Below are 15,313 nucleotides of genomic sequence, written 5' to 3'. Positions count from 1 at the left end.
TGGGTCATTAACAGCAATAACAGAAACCAGATGCCTTATTTCATCTACAAAACAATCACCAGAAAAATCCATATAAGCAACCCAGTACTATAACAAAACATATGCAAGTCTGTGGTACATCTACACTGAGCACATGGGCTGAGGTAACTGACTCACAGGTGACAGACGCATGTAGCCAGGTACAGACCACAGAGGAGCCCTCTACCTCCAAACACAGTTGTCAAAGGCTGCACAAACCCTTTAAAGAAGAGGCGAGAGACAAGGTGGTCCAACAAGTAGTCTTGCACAGCAACCGTTTCTTTCTAGCATTCTACTCACAGTAGGCTGTGAATACCTCACCAAAGCATTCCTACTTTGGACAAAGCCTTTTTAATACAGTTTTTGCCCGGAATTTCAGGGCAAAAAGGGAAAGGGAACTATACATTTTATTTTCATTAGTTCATTTCTTTGATGTAAAAGGTCCACTCCAAAATAACCAAGAAATCATAAAATACAGTGTTCAAATGTTTATACCTGTGTTTATTATTGCAGAAGACTTAGAGATGAAACAAAAATTAACTCAAATGGAAGCATTTTATTACTCAACCACAAAATTGTGTAGTTTAGGTATCAGAGAAGTTACCATAACACATTATTTCAGAATAAACTTAAAAGTCCTAAACTTGTAAAAGTTCTAACGGGGGTGGCTTAAGAGGAATCTTTCCCATCGTAAACTTTTTTGCTTCAAATTGTTTCAACTCTTCAGCTGACAATTCACTCTTTGGTGTAAATAACTTTCCTGATGTAGTATTGTTTGTGACTGCAGAAGACGCTGATGTTATGTTATGTCCAGAGGCACTGGCAGTCTGTCCAAATAAAGTACTGCTTGAATGTGAGGGAGAAGCTGCTACTGCTGCATTAGAAGCTCCAAAGTCTGTAAGTGGAGTGGTGCTTGAAGTGTTCACAGCAGAAGAACTGCCAAACCCTGAAAACCCAGAAGTTCCAAAACCGCTAGTTGTTTCAGAAGTTTTAAATGAGAAGGAGGCTGCAGATGGAGCCACCGGGCTGCCAAAACCAACAGAATGGGATACACTTGGAGAGGACGTCATACCAAATGCAGGATTACAACCAGCAGAACTGCTCCCAAAAGCAGGGGTGTTTCCAGATGATGCACTAACGAGACTGGAACTTATTTTAAAGGAGAAGCTGCTAGCACTGTTACTGCTGCTGTTCACAGGAAAGTCTGCAATTAAAACATTTATGAAAAAATGTTACAATGCGCACACCTGTGATACTAAACCACTGCTGTATTTCAATAACGCAGAAGAAGAAAAAACTCAAGAAAACGTTTAACTGTGGGTTCTTAATGCAGGAACTTACTTGACAATCCAAAGCTTGATGTCTGCTGTCCTCCAAATCCAAAGGAAGGCAATGGTTGACTGACTGTGTTCTTTAATTCGGAGAGCTTAAAAAATTCCAAATACATAAGTGAAAAATAGATTCCAAAAGAGTGAAATGTGTTTCAATAAGTACTTGAAACAAAAATACAGCTGCCCAGTCCAATTTAATACAACTCAGCCTAAGTCAGACACTGATCACTTTCAGCACGATTGCATACTCTTGCAGCTATGAACAAAATGCTTTAAGGCAATACATTGTTCTCTGTAAAACACTGCAGAAACACAAATATATTACAATTTACATATTTTTGTCTGTCAGTCAATGAGCTGAACACCTCTTCCAGCTCTCCTTCTCATCTCCTACCTATTTCAGTTAGTGCTTTATGACCCTATCTATGTCACTGCTTTGACTTAAGTCTGTTCTCACTTTGGCACATCTAGTTTTCTGTGCTAAAGCCCAAATCCCACTTCTTCACCTTCACCCTCGAACATACCAAGGGGTATGATCAGATTACTAAAACTTTAATGCACTTCATGCAGACTCCACTTAAGTTACTCTATCTCCCTGATTATTTAACATTGCCTTTAACTCAAACATTCTCTTCCGACACATCTAGATTCACAAGTGTTTGTCACTTTCCCAGGAACAACTAGTCTTTATATCTTCAAATTTTATCCAAACAGTTTCTCTCCCACCTATCTATCAATTTCTCCTTCTGGTGTTACCAAAATGCTCTACTTATCCTAAGATGGCCTGGAGGACAATTCTGGTCACATCTGCTGATTATACCTTGGAAGAGACAACATCAGCACACGGAAGGAAAGGTGGGGTGGATTTACTATAAAGTAAAGAAAGGTGGGCCTCTTACTATACATGTACTCAGCCGGATCCCAACCTTAAGCCATGGTTACTACCATGTGGCTTGCAATAATAGTATTCCAAACCTGGGTTCCAGCTGCTGCCTTGCTAACACGGAACCATCCCGATTCACTACTTTCCTTAGATAATTAAAGAGTTTTATAATACCTGCCTGCAATACACCAATTTCATGATTCCAGAGAAAGGTGGATTAAGACCCAAAACAGTATTGACAGACTTTCATGTTCACCTCTCTCAGGCAGTGCTAGAATACTCAGTCACGCTTCTATTGCCTATAAAAACCACATAGACAGGGAGATGGGGCAGTTTTCAAACTGCAATCATTATCCTCTTATGTAGTTCTTCCTTATACCCTTTCCACTTTCTCTAATTTTCCCAGGAGCATTCTAAGATTACTGTCAAGGTCTTTGTGCTGCCAGTCAGCCAAAAGCTTTCATGCCAGATGTTTTTCAACAGTGTCAGAATATAACACGTTATGGTTGAGATTTTCAGAACAGTTCATAGATCTACCATAAAATTGCCAATGAATCTAGGGATCAAACACTTTGTTTGATGTTGTCTCAGCTATTTAGGTGCAAACAAGGATGCCCTAAAAGAATCACATATATCTGGTTGTAAAATATAGTGTATCCTGCGATCTTCAAAGCAATACCTATCACCTATTTATATAAAGTTAGTAGAAGTGTAGTTAAATACTTTGATAAGAGCTGAAGTTTCTATGGAACATTTGCAAGATCTCTTCAATAAAAACAAGGTGACATATTACAACTATCATATCTTAGAAATCTTTGTAGCAGAAATTAACATTGGCATTTGCAGGACAGTTTGGTGAAATGTGTCTAAAAAACCACAAATCTAAGAAAAACATTTGCCCAAGATAAACAAAAAAATGACATCAGGAACAGAAACAGTTTACCTTCATTAACACTTACCAAAGCTGCTTTTGTTGATGCATTTAAAGATTTCAACTGAAACAGATTATTTTTCCATTGTTTTGCTAACTGTTGGACAGAGTTTATCTAAAAAGGGGGGAAAAGAAAAGCTTGTTTTTATTACTGGTGAAGACAAAAAAAAAAAAAGTGATCTGACAACTGAAAGAAAATTTCTAGAATTAGAAAAGAAATTTCATTAAGCGAAGACAACAAGATTTTTGCTTTCCTGAAACTTCAAGGTTAAAAGCTGAAATTTTTGTTACTAACACAGAATTCCTTTCAATTCTCTTCCTATTGCCCTTAAATCAAGTTTTTTACCTCACATAAGATTAAAAAAATGTCCTGGGACTTTCTAAATCTAAGTTCTATCACTATGTGAATTAGGTGCTTGGGACAAAAAAAACCAAACAAAAACAAACCACACAAAAAACACGTACATTTTAAGTTTAAGAGAACAAACTCTTTAATCCTTGTTTTATTTCTGGTTTGTCCACTTATTACTCATTCATTAAGCTGAAGACCTAAGATTTGCCTTAGCTTCTCCCATATTTTCAGAAAAAAAAAAAATGCCCACTTTCAAAACATTATCATCCAAAACACTTCACAGTGTCATCCTAAAATATTTAGCTTTGAAGAAATTAACCTTAATTTAAATCAGCCCCTTTAATGTGATCCAACAGATTACTGCTCAGAACATATCCAGCAATAAATACTACCTGTGTCTTTCTGATAACTGTGATTAAAGTATTAAACATGAAACTGGAAAGTCATGAAATAACTTACTTTTCAGGAATTTCAAACCTGAATTTCCTATATTTAAGTTCAACACACCTTATTTGAAGCCTGGCCTAATTCAATTTTCCTTAAAAACTAACCAAGTAAAACATGTAATGTCCCAAATGCCTGCAAGAGTGCAGTGAGTAATCTTTTTGTAAACAAATTCCTTAATTTTTCAAAAGGGTCTTACATCACAAACATCAATAATTCTTTTGTGTCTAGTCACATGCTGGAAGATCATGTTGCTTGGTATCAGCTCTTATAAAACAGACTGGAAAATTCAGATTTTGACCCAGTTTAAGAATAGAAACACATGCTTTGGAAAAGACATGTTGTACTTAAACATTCTGTGACAGAACTGTATCATACAGTTTATCATCTATATACTGAGACTTTCATGAACTTGCTTTCAGTGCTTCAGTTAGGCCACAAATGTTTTTAATAGCCAGGCATAGTGTATTGTTTAATCATTTCAGTTTATTTTTTTAACTGAAGTTTTTTTTTTAAAAAAAAAAAAGAAAAATCTTTCTGCCATCGCTGAAAATGCAATTCTGGTAATTCTAAACATGGGAAGCAACGGTGGTGACAACAGCAATTCCTTCTGCAATACAGAACCAAGGGGAAGAGGAAAAAGTGCAATGTAACTTGAATTAGTTTGTCCTTGTGTCTATATAATAGCCCGATTCCTTTCCTGGCACAACACTGAACTGTGGTAGCTTCCTTGATATTGGTAGGACTATGAGGGAGGAACGGTACATGTAAGTTTAGAGATACATATAAAAACATATATATTACTTCTTTTCTAGAAGTGTATATACTCCTTTAGAAATATCTGCTATTTTCAGCATTGCCTGCAATAAAGGTATGTAAAAGAACAAGGTCAAATAAACTTCCCTGCTGTTCTACCTAGTGCTGTACATCCAGCTCTAACACTCAAACTGGCTAATAGCATATAAAGTATTAAACTTTTGAGACAGGACTCAAATACCTTCTACAAACAACACACAAGAGCAGGGACAAGACTAAGACAAGGAGTGTCTAGGTTTAGAAAGACCATACATTTGACTGAGACTAGATAAGAGTCTCCACTTTTTGCAGGAGCTGATGTGTCTAAATATTTAGGCCACCAGCTTTAGAATGCCAGATCCAACGGTTTTATCCTGTGATCTCAGACAGAACTAGGAAGTTATGGTAGAGCATACAGACCAGCAGCTATTTTTGCATTCTATTTGGTGCACAGCAATTTAAAAATATTTTGGCATTCTCTTAATCTCCTAGAGTTTGGTAATTAATGAGTCAAGAGCTGCCACCTGACAAGTCCTATCTCTAAATGTGTTCCATAAAAAGTCAATATTTTTTAAATACTTACATAGTTCTGAATGTTATTGTTTGCTCTGCAGTTGTAATACTCCAGACGCAACTCTTCTGGAGAGAAATCGTGAAAGCCTGTAAGGAGAGGAATAATCAAAAACCTCCCAGAAAATAAACTAATACTTTCAATTGACCTCTATAGTTATGAAGAAATGGGCCTTGGTACATTACCTGTAATAAGTCAGTCACCGTTGGAGACACAAAAAGGATTCATTACAGAACTTCAAAGATATGAACGTCCAAAATACATTTGCCATAATCCAATATTCCTTTCTGTTCCATCACAAGGCAAATTATCACCTTGCAAATAGTTCCACAGAGGTACAACAGTGTGGACAAGCATAAGAAACATCCTAAATAGCAGCAATATGCAGCAGTTCTGAAAACATTACCTACCTGAGACATTCGGCTTTTCTTTCATGGGTGAATAACATGAAAATATCCATTGCCCTGAAGACTGCCAAATCTCCATGTCTTTCACTACACATTCGCTAGAAAAAAAACCAAAATCACAGATGAAGGTGAAATTATATGGTGAAAACAAAACCACCAGAAGCAATTGCCTAATTTGAATCCAAAGTCAGATTCAAATACCTGCTACCATGAAAATTAATGAAGTGTGACACTAGTCAGAATGAACAAGAGAATTACTCAGTTCTCTGCGGAAAAAATGGACTTAACAGGCAAGATACATGAATGTCCCTTCAAAGCATTTTACTTTATCATCTAACTGCAAGTAAATCAAACCAGATCTTAAAAAAAACCCCAAATCCCAAACCACACAAAGTATTTTTTAATCTCTACAATTTAAAACCTTCTCAATACTGGATGATTTTACAATATAAATGAACATGCACAGTATTAAATAGCAAAATACAGAGAAAAAAAAAAAAAAAGAAATAAGTGTTCCACGTAAGTTTCTGGAAAAGAATCAAAAGCATAAAAATCCAGACACTACAAAAGCAGAGAAATAGAAGCAACATCAACAAAAGTAAATCCAAATGTAAACAGTGAAAGGATGTTGTGGTTTGAACTCAGCTGGTAGCAACTGCCCAGGTGGCCAGTTGTTTATTCCCCGCCCCCCACCGCGAAATAGGGGAGGGATAAAGAAAAAAATTTGTACATTAAATAACAAAAATTTACTTGCAAAAACAACAGCAATGATAGTAGTCCAAAATAAGTAAAATGCAGTAGTGGCTCACCGAATGGCAGCCAGTACGGAACCCATCTCCAGCAGCGATCCCGACCCACCAGAGAAGCCCACCCCGTTGATCCGGAAACCGAAACCACAACAAACAAGGCATGTGCCGCCTACAGGCTGAGCTTTGATGGACATGGAATGGTCCAATGACCAATCAGGACCCAGCCCTTCAGCTGTGCTCCCTCTCAGCCCACGGGAAGTTAACTCTATCCTGGCCAAAACCAGGACAGTCTCCACCCCTTACTCCATACCACTGACATCATGCTCAGGTTCCAAATACATTCTAAGGAATCACCACCCCTTTTTTTCCCAGGTTTCACAGATATCATCCCCTCAGTCTACGGGCCATCCTTCCAAAATGTCTGCTGAGTTCATTTAGCCCATAATTTCAGGTTCCATCTGTCATGGTAGTCTTTAAGGCTGGAAGAATGAGGTGAAGCTAGCTCAGTCGGTGGAGCAGAAGGCTTTGGATGTGGCAGAAGGATGTTGTGAGGCACCAGTTGCAATAATAGGGTTATTTGACAGTTCGATTCATTGGCTATTTTCACCCAAAATCAAATCTCCTTGAGGCATGCATCAGACTTCTCTGTCCTTCTGCACTACCCACCAGGTGCACCCAGGTCCTTGGGCAAAAGTAATCCCACGCATGGGTTTACCTTTACCCGATACAGGAATAACCCAGACAGTCTTCCCCCAGCGTATTTTTCATGTGCACTACAGGGACTTTATCCCCATCTACAGTAAGAGGTTTGACTGAGCAGGGCCAGCTTGCTTGGCAGATCCTCTGGTATTGACTAACCAGGTGGCTTTTGCTAAATGCACGTCCCAGTGTTTGAAAGTTCCACCACCCATTGCTCTCAGTGTGGTTTTCAGCAATCCATTGTATCGGTCAATTTTCCCAGAGGCTGGTGCATGGTAGGGAATGTGATATATCTGCTCAATACCATGTTCTTTGGCCCAAGTGTCTATGAGGTTGTTTCGGAAATGTGTCCCATTATCTGACTCAATCCCTTCTGACGTGCCATGCTGCCATAAGACTTTCTCCTCAAGGCCTAAAATGGTGTTCCGGGCAGTGGCATGGGGCACGGCATAAGTTTCCAACCAACCCATGGCTGCTTCCACCATTGTAAGCACATAGTGTTTGCCATGTCGAGTTGGTGGGAGTGTGATATAATCAATCTGCCAGGCCTCCCCATATTTATATTTTGACCATTGTGCTCCATACCAAATGGGCTTTAACAGTTTGGCTTGCTTGATCGTAGCACATGTTTGACATTCATGGATTACCTGTGCAATGGCATCCACGACTAAGTCCACCCCTCGGTCACAAGCCCATCTATATGCTCCATCTCTTCCCTGATGGCCTGAGGAGTCATGGGCGCAGCGAGCCATGAATTGTTCACCCTTATGTTGCCAGTCCAGATCTACTTGAGCCACCTTAATCTTAGCAGCCTGATGCACCTGCTGGTTGTTCTGATGTTCTTCAGTGGTCCGGCTCTCAGCTATGTGAGCGTCTACATGGCGCACTTTCACAACCAGAGTTCTCTACCTGAGCAGCAATATCTTGCCATAATTCAGCAGCCCAGATGGGTTTGCCTCTGTACTGCCAATTGCTCCGTTTCCACTGCTGTAACCACCCCACAGGTCATTTGCCACATCCATGAGTCAGTATAGAGGTAGAGCACTGGCCACCTTTCTCGCTCAGCAATATCCAAGGCCAGCTGGATGGCTTTCACCTCTGCGAACTGACTTCATTCACCTTCTCCTTCATCTTCAGCGACCCATCGTGTGGGGCTCCATACAGCTGCCTTCCACCTTCGATGTTTCCCCACAATGCGACAGGACCCGTCGGTAAACAGGGCATATCACTTCTCATTATCCAGTAGTTTATTATATGGTGGGGCCTCTTCAGCACGTGCTACCTCTTCCTCTGGCGCCATTCCAAAATTTTTGCCTTCTGGCCAATTCATAATCACTTCCAATATTCCTGGACAGCTGGAGCTCCCTATTCGAGCCCGTTGTGTGATTAATGCAACCCATTTACTCCACGTGGCATCAGTTGCATGGTGTGTAGAGGGGACACACCCTTTGAACATCCAGCCCAGCACCAGCAGTCGGGGTGCCAGAAGGAGCTGTACTTCAGTCCCAATCACCTCTGAAGGAGCTCCGACCCCTTCGTATGCTGCCAATATCTCATTTTTGCTTGGAGTATAGCGGTCCTCAGATCCTCTGTATCCCCGACTCCAAAACCCCAGGGGTTGACCCTGAGTCTCCCCTGGTGCTCTCTGCCAGAGACTCCAGGTAGGGCCATTCTTTCCAGCTGCAGTATAGAGTACATTTTTAACATCTGGTCCTGTATGAACTGGCCCAAGAGCTACTGCATGGACTATCTCCTGTTTAATTTGTTCAAAACCTTGTTGTTATTCCAGGCCCCATATAAAATCATTCTTTTTCCAGGTCACTTGATAGAGAGGGCTTACAATCTGACTGTAATTTGGAATGTGCAGTCTCCAGAAACCCACAACACCTAAGAAAGCTTGTGTCTCCTTGCTGTTAGTCGGTGGGGACATAGCTGTTGTTTTATTAATCACCTCCATTGGAATCTGAAGACGTCCATCTTGCCACTTTACTCCTAAAAAACTTAATCTCTTGTGCAGGTCCCTTGACCTTACTGCACTTTATGGCAAACCCAGCTCTCAGAAGGATTTGGATTACTTTTTCCCCTTTCTCAAAAACTTCTTCCGCTGTATTACCCCATACAATGATGCCATCCATGTACTGTAAGTGTTCCGGGGCTTCACCCTGTTCCAGTGCAGTCTGAATCAGTCCATGGTAAATGGTGGGGCTGCGTTTCCACCCCTGGGGCAGTCGATTCCAGGTGTATTGGACACCCCTCCAAGTAAAAGCAAACTGTGGCCTGCATTCTGCTGCCAGAGGGATGGAGAAAAATGCTTTGACAGTATCAGTGGAGAAAAATGCTTTGGCATACCACCTGGCTGCCTTCGACTCTAGTTCATACTGAAGCTCTAGCACGTCTGGCACGGCAGCACTCAGTGGTGGTGTGACTTCATTCAGGCCACGGTAGTCTACTGTTAATCTCCACTCTCCATTAGACTTTCGCAGTGGCCATAGAGGGCTGTTCAAGGGGGAGTGCGTCTTGCTGATGACTCCTTGATTTTCTAGCTGACGAATCAGTTTATGGATAGGGATTACAGAGTCTCGATTTGTGCGATATTGCCGTCGGTGCACTGCTGTAGTGGCAACTGGCACCCGTTGTTCTTCGACCCTCAGCAATCTCACAACAGAAGGATCCTCTGAGAGACCAGGTAACACAGACAGCTGTTTAATTTCTTCTGTTTCCAAGGCAGCTATACCGAAAGCCCACTGATACCCTTTTGGGTCCTTGAAGTACCTTCTCCTGAGATAATCTATGCCAAGAATACATGGAGCATCTGGGCCAGTCACAATGGGGTGTTTTTCCCACTCTTTTCCACTTAGGCTCACCTCGGCCTCCAATACAGTCAACTGTTGAGACCCCCCTGTCACTCCTGAAATACAAATGGGTTCTGCTCCTTTAAAATTTGATGGCATTATGGAGCATTGAGCGCCAGTGTCCACTAGAGCCTTATACTGCTGGGGGTCCAACATGCCAGGACACTGAATCCACATGGACCAATAAACTCAATTGTCCCTGTCCTCCACCCGGCTGGAGGCAGGGCCCCTCTAATGTTGGTTATAATACCCACTGACAACAAATGGGTTAGTGTGGTGTGCATGGATTTTAGTCTCATCTTGATCAGTTATTTCTTGTGAACATAAGTCAGAAGTTCTTCACATAGGATCATGAGCAAAGTCGACCTTTCTGCTCTGTTTGGGCACTTGATTACTGGAAACTGGAGCAGCATTTCTTCTAAAAGAACCCTGTTTTGTACTTGTTCCTCCTTTCAACTCACATACCCGCTCTTCTAGGAGGTAGGCAGGTTTTCCATCCCATTTCTTCATGTCTTCTCCATAGTTACGCAGGCGATGCCACAGCTTCCCCCGTGGTGTATACCGGTTTCCTCGAGTAGAGAGATGACTGCTCCCAATAGCTGAGATCTAGTCTGTGCAGGTGGGGAGTAGGACATGTCCTGTTTAAATTGCTGTAAATCTTGAGATAATTTCTCCACAGCTGCAATGAGGGAGGAGGAGAGACTTTCTTCATATTGTCGTAGTCAGTGAGCCAGTTCATCCACTGTTGGTCCTTCTTTGTCTCTCCAATCCACTACTGCTAATGCACTGGCATATGATGATGGTGTGCTCTGTACAAACTTCCTCCACATGGGCCGGATGCACTGGACTTCATCTGGATCTGTGGGTAGCTGTGCATTGTCTGGGTCATAGTAAACCATCTCCCACACAGCTAGCTCCCTCAAGTATTGAATGCCTCTCTCCATAGTGGTCCACTTACTTGGATGACATACAAAATCTTCCTTGAAGGGATACCTCTCCCTCACATTTGACAGAAGTCGCCTCCAGAGACTGAGATTTTGTGTCTTCTTTCCAATGGCTTTGTCAATGCCTCCTTCCCTAGACAGGGATCCTAGCTGTCTTGCCTCCCTGCCCTCTAATTCCACGCTACTGGCCCCGCTATCCCAGCATCGGAGCAGCCAGGTAACGAGTTGCTCACCTGGATGGCGACTGCAATCTTTTCGCATGTCGCGCAACTCACTCAGGGATAAGGATCGGGTGACTATCACTGGCTCTGCCTCCTCCTCCTGTTCTCGTGATGGGCCTGGTTCATCATCACCCTGTACGCTGGGAGGGGATTTTCTTCTGTATTTCCTCTTATGTGTGGGAGCAACTGACATTGTCATGGGTTGGTCCTCTGGTTCAGCTGCAGTGCCTGGGGTTGGGGTTGTAGTTTCTGTTGTGGATTTTGGAGTGGTTGCACTGTCTGTTACTTTGTTACCAGACTCACCCCTTCTCCTCCTCTTGAGGGTGCTGAACAGTGTTTAATAGCACTGGGTAGGCATGGGCTAGGCCCCAGCATGTTGCAGTGAGCTGTGCCTCTCTGGAATTACTCAGGTGACAACATACTTTTTCTAAATATTTTACTAGTTCTTCAGGATTCTGCACCTGTTCAGGAGTGAAGTTCCAATACACTGGAGGTGCCCACTGTTCTAGGTACTTGCCCATGCTACTCCACATCCCCAGCCACTCATAATTCTCCAATCTTGGGGTAGGTTTCCAGGTGATATTCTTAAATAGTTGCTTAACCCTGAACAAAACCTGAACCACTTGCAGGAACACACGAGCTCCTAGCAGTAAAACGACAATGTTAATATCAGCATTCCAAAGGTATCTGAAATTCACAAATTCCTCAAACACAATTGTAAATAGCCCCAGGGCTGATGACAGCACCCTGTCATAGATAAGCATCACATAGTACAGCAAAAACAAGATCTTAACCCAACTCTCACGGACTGTGAGCAACAGCATGGGAAAAACATAATGCAAATTAGGTGATAAAATCTTAAGGAGCCAAGAAATCAACATTATTACCCATTCTGCCATTATCTCAAACTTCATGCCCCACGTTGGGTGCCAAAAACTGTTGTGGTTTGAACTCAGCCAGTAGCAAATCGCCGGGTGGCCAGTTGTTTACCTCCCCCCCGCGGTGAAATAGGGGAGGGATAAAAAAAAAAATTTGTAGGTTAAATAACAAAAATTTACTTGCAAAAACAACAGCAATGATAGTAGTCCAAACCAGGTAAAATGCAGTAGTGGCTCACCGAACTGCGACCGGCATGGAGTCCATCCCCAGCAGCGATCTTGACCAGAGAAGCCCACCCAGTTGATCTCGACACCGAAACCAAAACAAATAATGCACGTGCCCGCCTATAGTCTGAGCTTTGATGTCACAAGACATGGAATGGTCCAATGACTAATCAGGACCCAGCCCTCTCAGCCCACAGAAAGTTAACTCTATCCTGGCCAAAACCAGGACAAAGGATAAAAACTAAAGTGGACAAGCAGACCACTACACAGTAACAAAGATTCCAAGTATTTCAGCTGTTTGTAACACAATATACGTTTGTGTATGAGAAGCTAAATGAGTAATCTGTTAAGCATTTTCTTAATGTAATCTTAAAAAAAACAACAGAAAGCGGTTCCAAAACCCTGCTTCTTCAGGAAAATCACACTGCCTGTTGCTTCTCATCACCTTGAACCTGCTGGTCCTCTCAACTGACTAACATACATGCATGTGAAACCAGGTTTCAATAGTTTTGCTATTAGCAGAAAAATTTGTTACCTTAAGTGTCAGGAAAGCCAAGTCAAATAGTTCATTTTCTCAAAGAGTTTTTTTTTAATGGTTGAAATGCTGTCCAAGGGGCTCTGGCCCCTTATTTTCAAGTACTGAAATTTGTTTCCTTCCTTATCCTCCTGACCACAACTTAAATACCATACTGCCTTATTAATATCACAGCTGTCTAGCTGCCCAACCCAGGCTCAAAACAAGGATCACTTTCTTCCTGTGCCAGCATAACTCAAGACAACTCAGTGAAGAGGTGTTTTCTATGGTTCTTACTACACATCCCAGCTTCCTCCTCATGATCATGTCCTCTACATTACCCCTAATAAGTCAGTAAACTTTTAAACTGCTCATTCTAGATGCTTTCAGTAAGACAGGACTATAACTTACAGAAGTCTCTCCTCTTCATCTTTATAGCCATCAGCAATATTTTGACTGTTCATTAACGCAGAGAATCTGTTCTGTGAAAAGTCTGCATTTCTGCTGCTGCCGCCTGATGATCCAAAATCAGAGGAGCCAAAAAATCCTCTTCCGTGATCTCTGCTGCCACCCCATGTATTAGACTTAAAGGTAGATGGCTGGATAACGTTAGTGTATCTCTGGTTGGTGGTACCCCATCCTCCTCCTCCTCCGCCTCCTCCTCCTCCGCTAGTACCTTTCAACAAAAAAACCAAACAACAGAAGTCTTAAATCATTAAGATATTAAACAATACAACATCAGTGAAGACTGTAACTATTCTTATGGTGACAATAAGAAGTTTGGAAAGAAAATGTAGTTTTTTCCTAATAAGTTAACCTGATTATTTACCCAGCTTAACTTAGTGAGTTACCCAGGGTAGTTCTCCAATCAAAGGTAAGTGTGAACTCCTCCTCGCAACACCATGCCAACAACTGGTTGGCACTGCAGAAAAGAGACTGTTTCAGTTTTACTTACACTGTTTCATGAAGTACCTACCCCAGTAGAATAAAAATTAACTCAAAAGTGCATTTACATTAGGGGCTCCTGTCACTATAGAAGTGACTCTGTTGCACTGTCAAGGCCTTCCAAGTTAAGTTTTAAGACCTGAGACCCATCTGTGTGTGTTACTGGTAAACTGACCCTTCTTCAGCAGGTACAAACAACTGCAGTCGTGTCACTGTCTTGCCCGAACAGTATCTGTTCCCCATCATGTCTCTTGCATACTGAAAGCCTCCAAAGACCCCTATCCGATTAAAATTAACCTTCAAAAAGTACATCACGCAGGTGCTTGGAACTTGCTCACTGCTCTGCTCAGCGAAGTTCCACTGTTATTTCCGCCTGTGGCACCTCGCAGTCCCTTCGCCACAGCCCAAGCCCACAAGCGCCAGAACGGGCGCTGCCGCCAACGTCTGCTGCCAAGGCGACAGACGCAGGAGCAGGGCCGCCGCCGTCCCTCGAAGCTCCCGGCAGCGGCGGGCCGGACGGAGCCCCGGGGCCGGCACCGGGGGCCGCGCCGCCAAGCCCTCAGCGCGCACCTCCACCCCCTGCCTGCCCGCCCGCCCCACCGGAGGCCGCCCAGGCCGCCGTCCGGCCCTGCGCCCCCGCCCGCCGGGCCGCCGCGCTCGGCGGTACCTTGGTAGCGGGGCGGAGGGGGCCCAGAGGGCCCGTAGCGCCCGCCGCCGCCGCGGGGATGCTCGTTCCAGCACCTCTCGCCGAAGCGGCAGCGGCCCTGGAGGAAGAACTGACAGATGGCCATGGCTGCCCCGCGCGCCGCCGCCACGCTGACGTCAGAGGCGGGCGCCGCGCCGGGGAGGAGGCGGAGCCCTGGCGGGAGAGCGGGGAGAGGGCCGCCGCGCCGCTAATGGCGAGGCCGCGGACGGCGGGCAGGGCCTCCGTGAGCGCAGGCCCCGCTCCCTCGCGCCGCAGGAGCCCGAGGAGCGTGTGCGAGGCCAGGCGAGCACGGCGGGGCCGCGTCGGTAGCCCAGTAGCGGTGAGAGGGGAGGGGAGGGGAGGGGAGGGGAGGGGAGGGGAGGGGAGGGGAGGGGAGGGGAGGATCGCCTTCCGCCCCCCTCCCGTCGGGCAGTGAGCCGGCGCTCAGCGTGCAGGCGAGCCCCGGGGCCGGGCGTGAGGTAAAAGGCGAGGGAAGAGGAACTCCCCGGCTTACGTTAACACGAGTACTGTCACTTGGCACAGAGGTTGCGTCGTGAAGAAAACGTTACAGAATCGTCTAGGTTGGGAAAGACCTTGAAGATCATCCAGTCCAACCATCAACCCAACAGTTCCCAACTACACCATGTGCCTCAGCGCTAACCCTCATGTCGAGGGGCGTGAGGAGCAGCAGCGCACAGCCCTGCCCCCAGGGCCGCCACAAGCTACTTCTCCCACGTCCTTCTGCATACTTAGAAGTTTTTCAGTAGCTTAAAAAGAATTATTAATCCCTTGAAAATAAAATTCGAAAAGGGTGCTTCATAATTTTAAAAGCAAATATAAAAAAACTGAGCCTGTACGACCTAAGAAAT

At 43.9% G+C, this 15,313-nt stretch overlaps 1 protein-coding gene across 1 annotated transcript; it reads right to left on the bottom strand.

Annotated features, from left to right (window-relative positions):
• Positions 1–498: 498 nt before the first annotated feature.
• On the bottom strand, positions 499–14,588 carry NUP42 (nucleoporin 42). The gene is made up of 7 exons (XM_074837387.1): positions 14,427–14,588; positions 13,226–13,490; positions 5,736–5,830; positions 5,338–5,414; positions 3,192–3,278; positions 1,360–1,444; positions 499–1,222 (listed from the first exon to the last, which is right to left on the bottom strand). Exons 1-7 carry the CDS (start codon positions 14,548–14,550, stop codon positions 657–659), a joined length of 1,299 nt encoding a protein of 432 aa, XP_074693488.1. The 5' UTR covers positions 14,551–14,588; the 3' UTR covers positions 499–656.
• Positions 14,589–15,313: the final 725 nt, after the last annotated feature.

The sequence above is a fragment of the Strix aluco genome, chromosome 1 (genome assembly GCF_031877795.1).
Source record: "Strix aluco isolate bStrAlu1 chromosome 1, bStrAlu1.hap1, whole genome shotgun sequence".
In the NCBI taxonomy this organism is placed as follows: domain Eukaryota; kingdom Metazoa; phylum Chordata; class Aves; order Strigiformes; family Strigidae; genus Strix; species Strix aluco.
The sequence above is the reverse complement of the archived record's forward strand: the minus strand, read 5'-3'. Positions and strand labels throughout refer to the sequence as shown.

Bases quoted from the DNA above. Each gene is read 5' to 3' on its own strand.
- NUP42 (XM_074837387.1), bottom strand. From the start codon at position 14,550: ATGGCCATCTGTCAGTTCTTCCTCCAGGGCCGCTGCCGCTTCGGCGAG. The intron at 13,491-14,426 runs GTACCGCCGAGC...TTTTGTTGAAAG, and splicing joins CCCTCCGCCCCGCTACCAAG to GTACTAGCGGAGGAGGAGGA. The intron at 5,831-13,225 runs GTAAGTTATAGT...TTTTTTTTCTAG, and splicing joins GATGAAGAGGAGAGACTTCT to CGAATGTGTAGTGAAAGACA.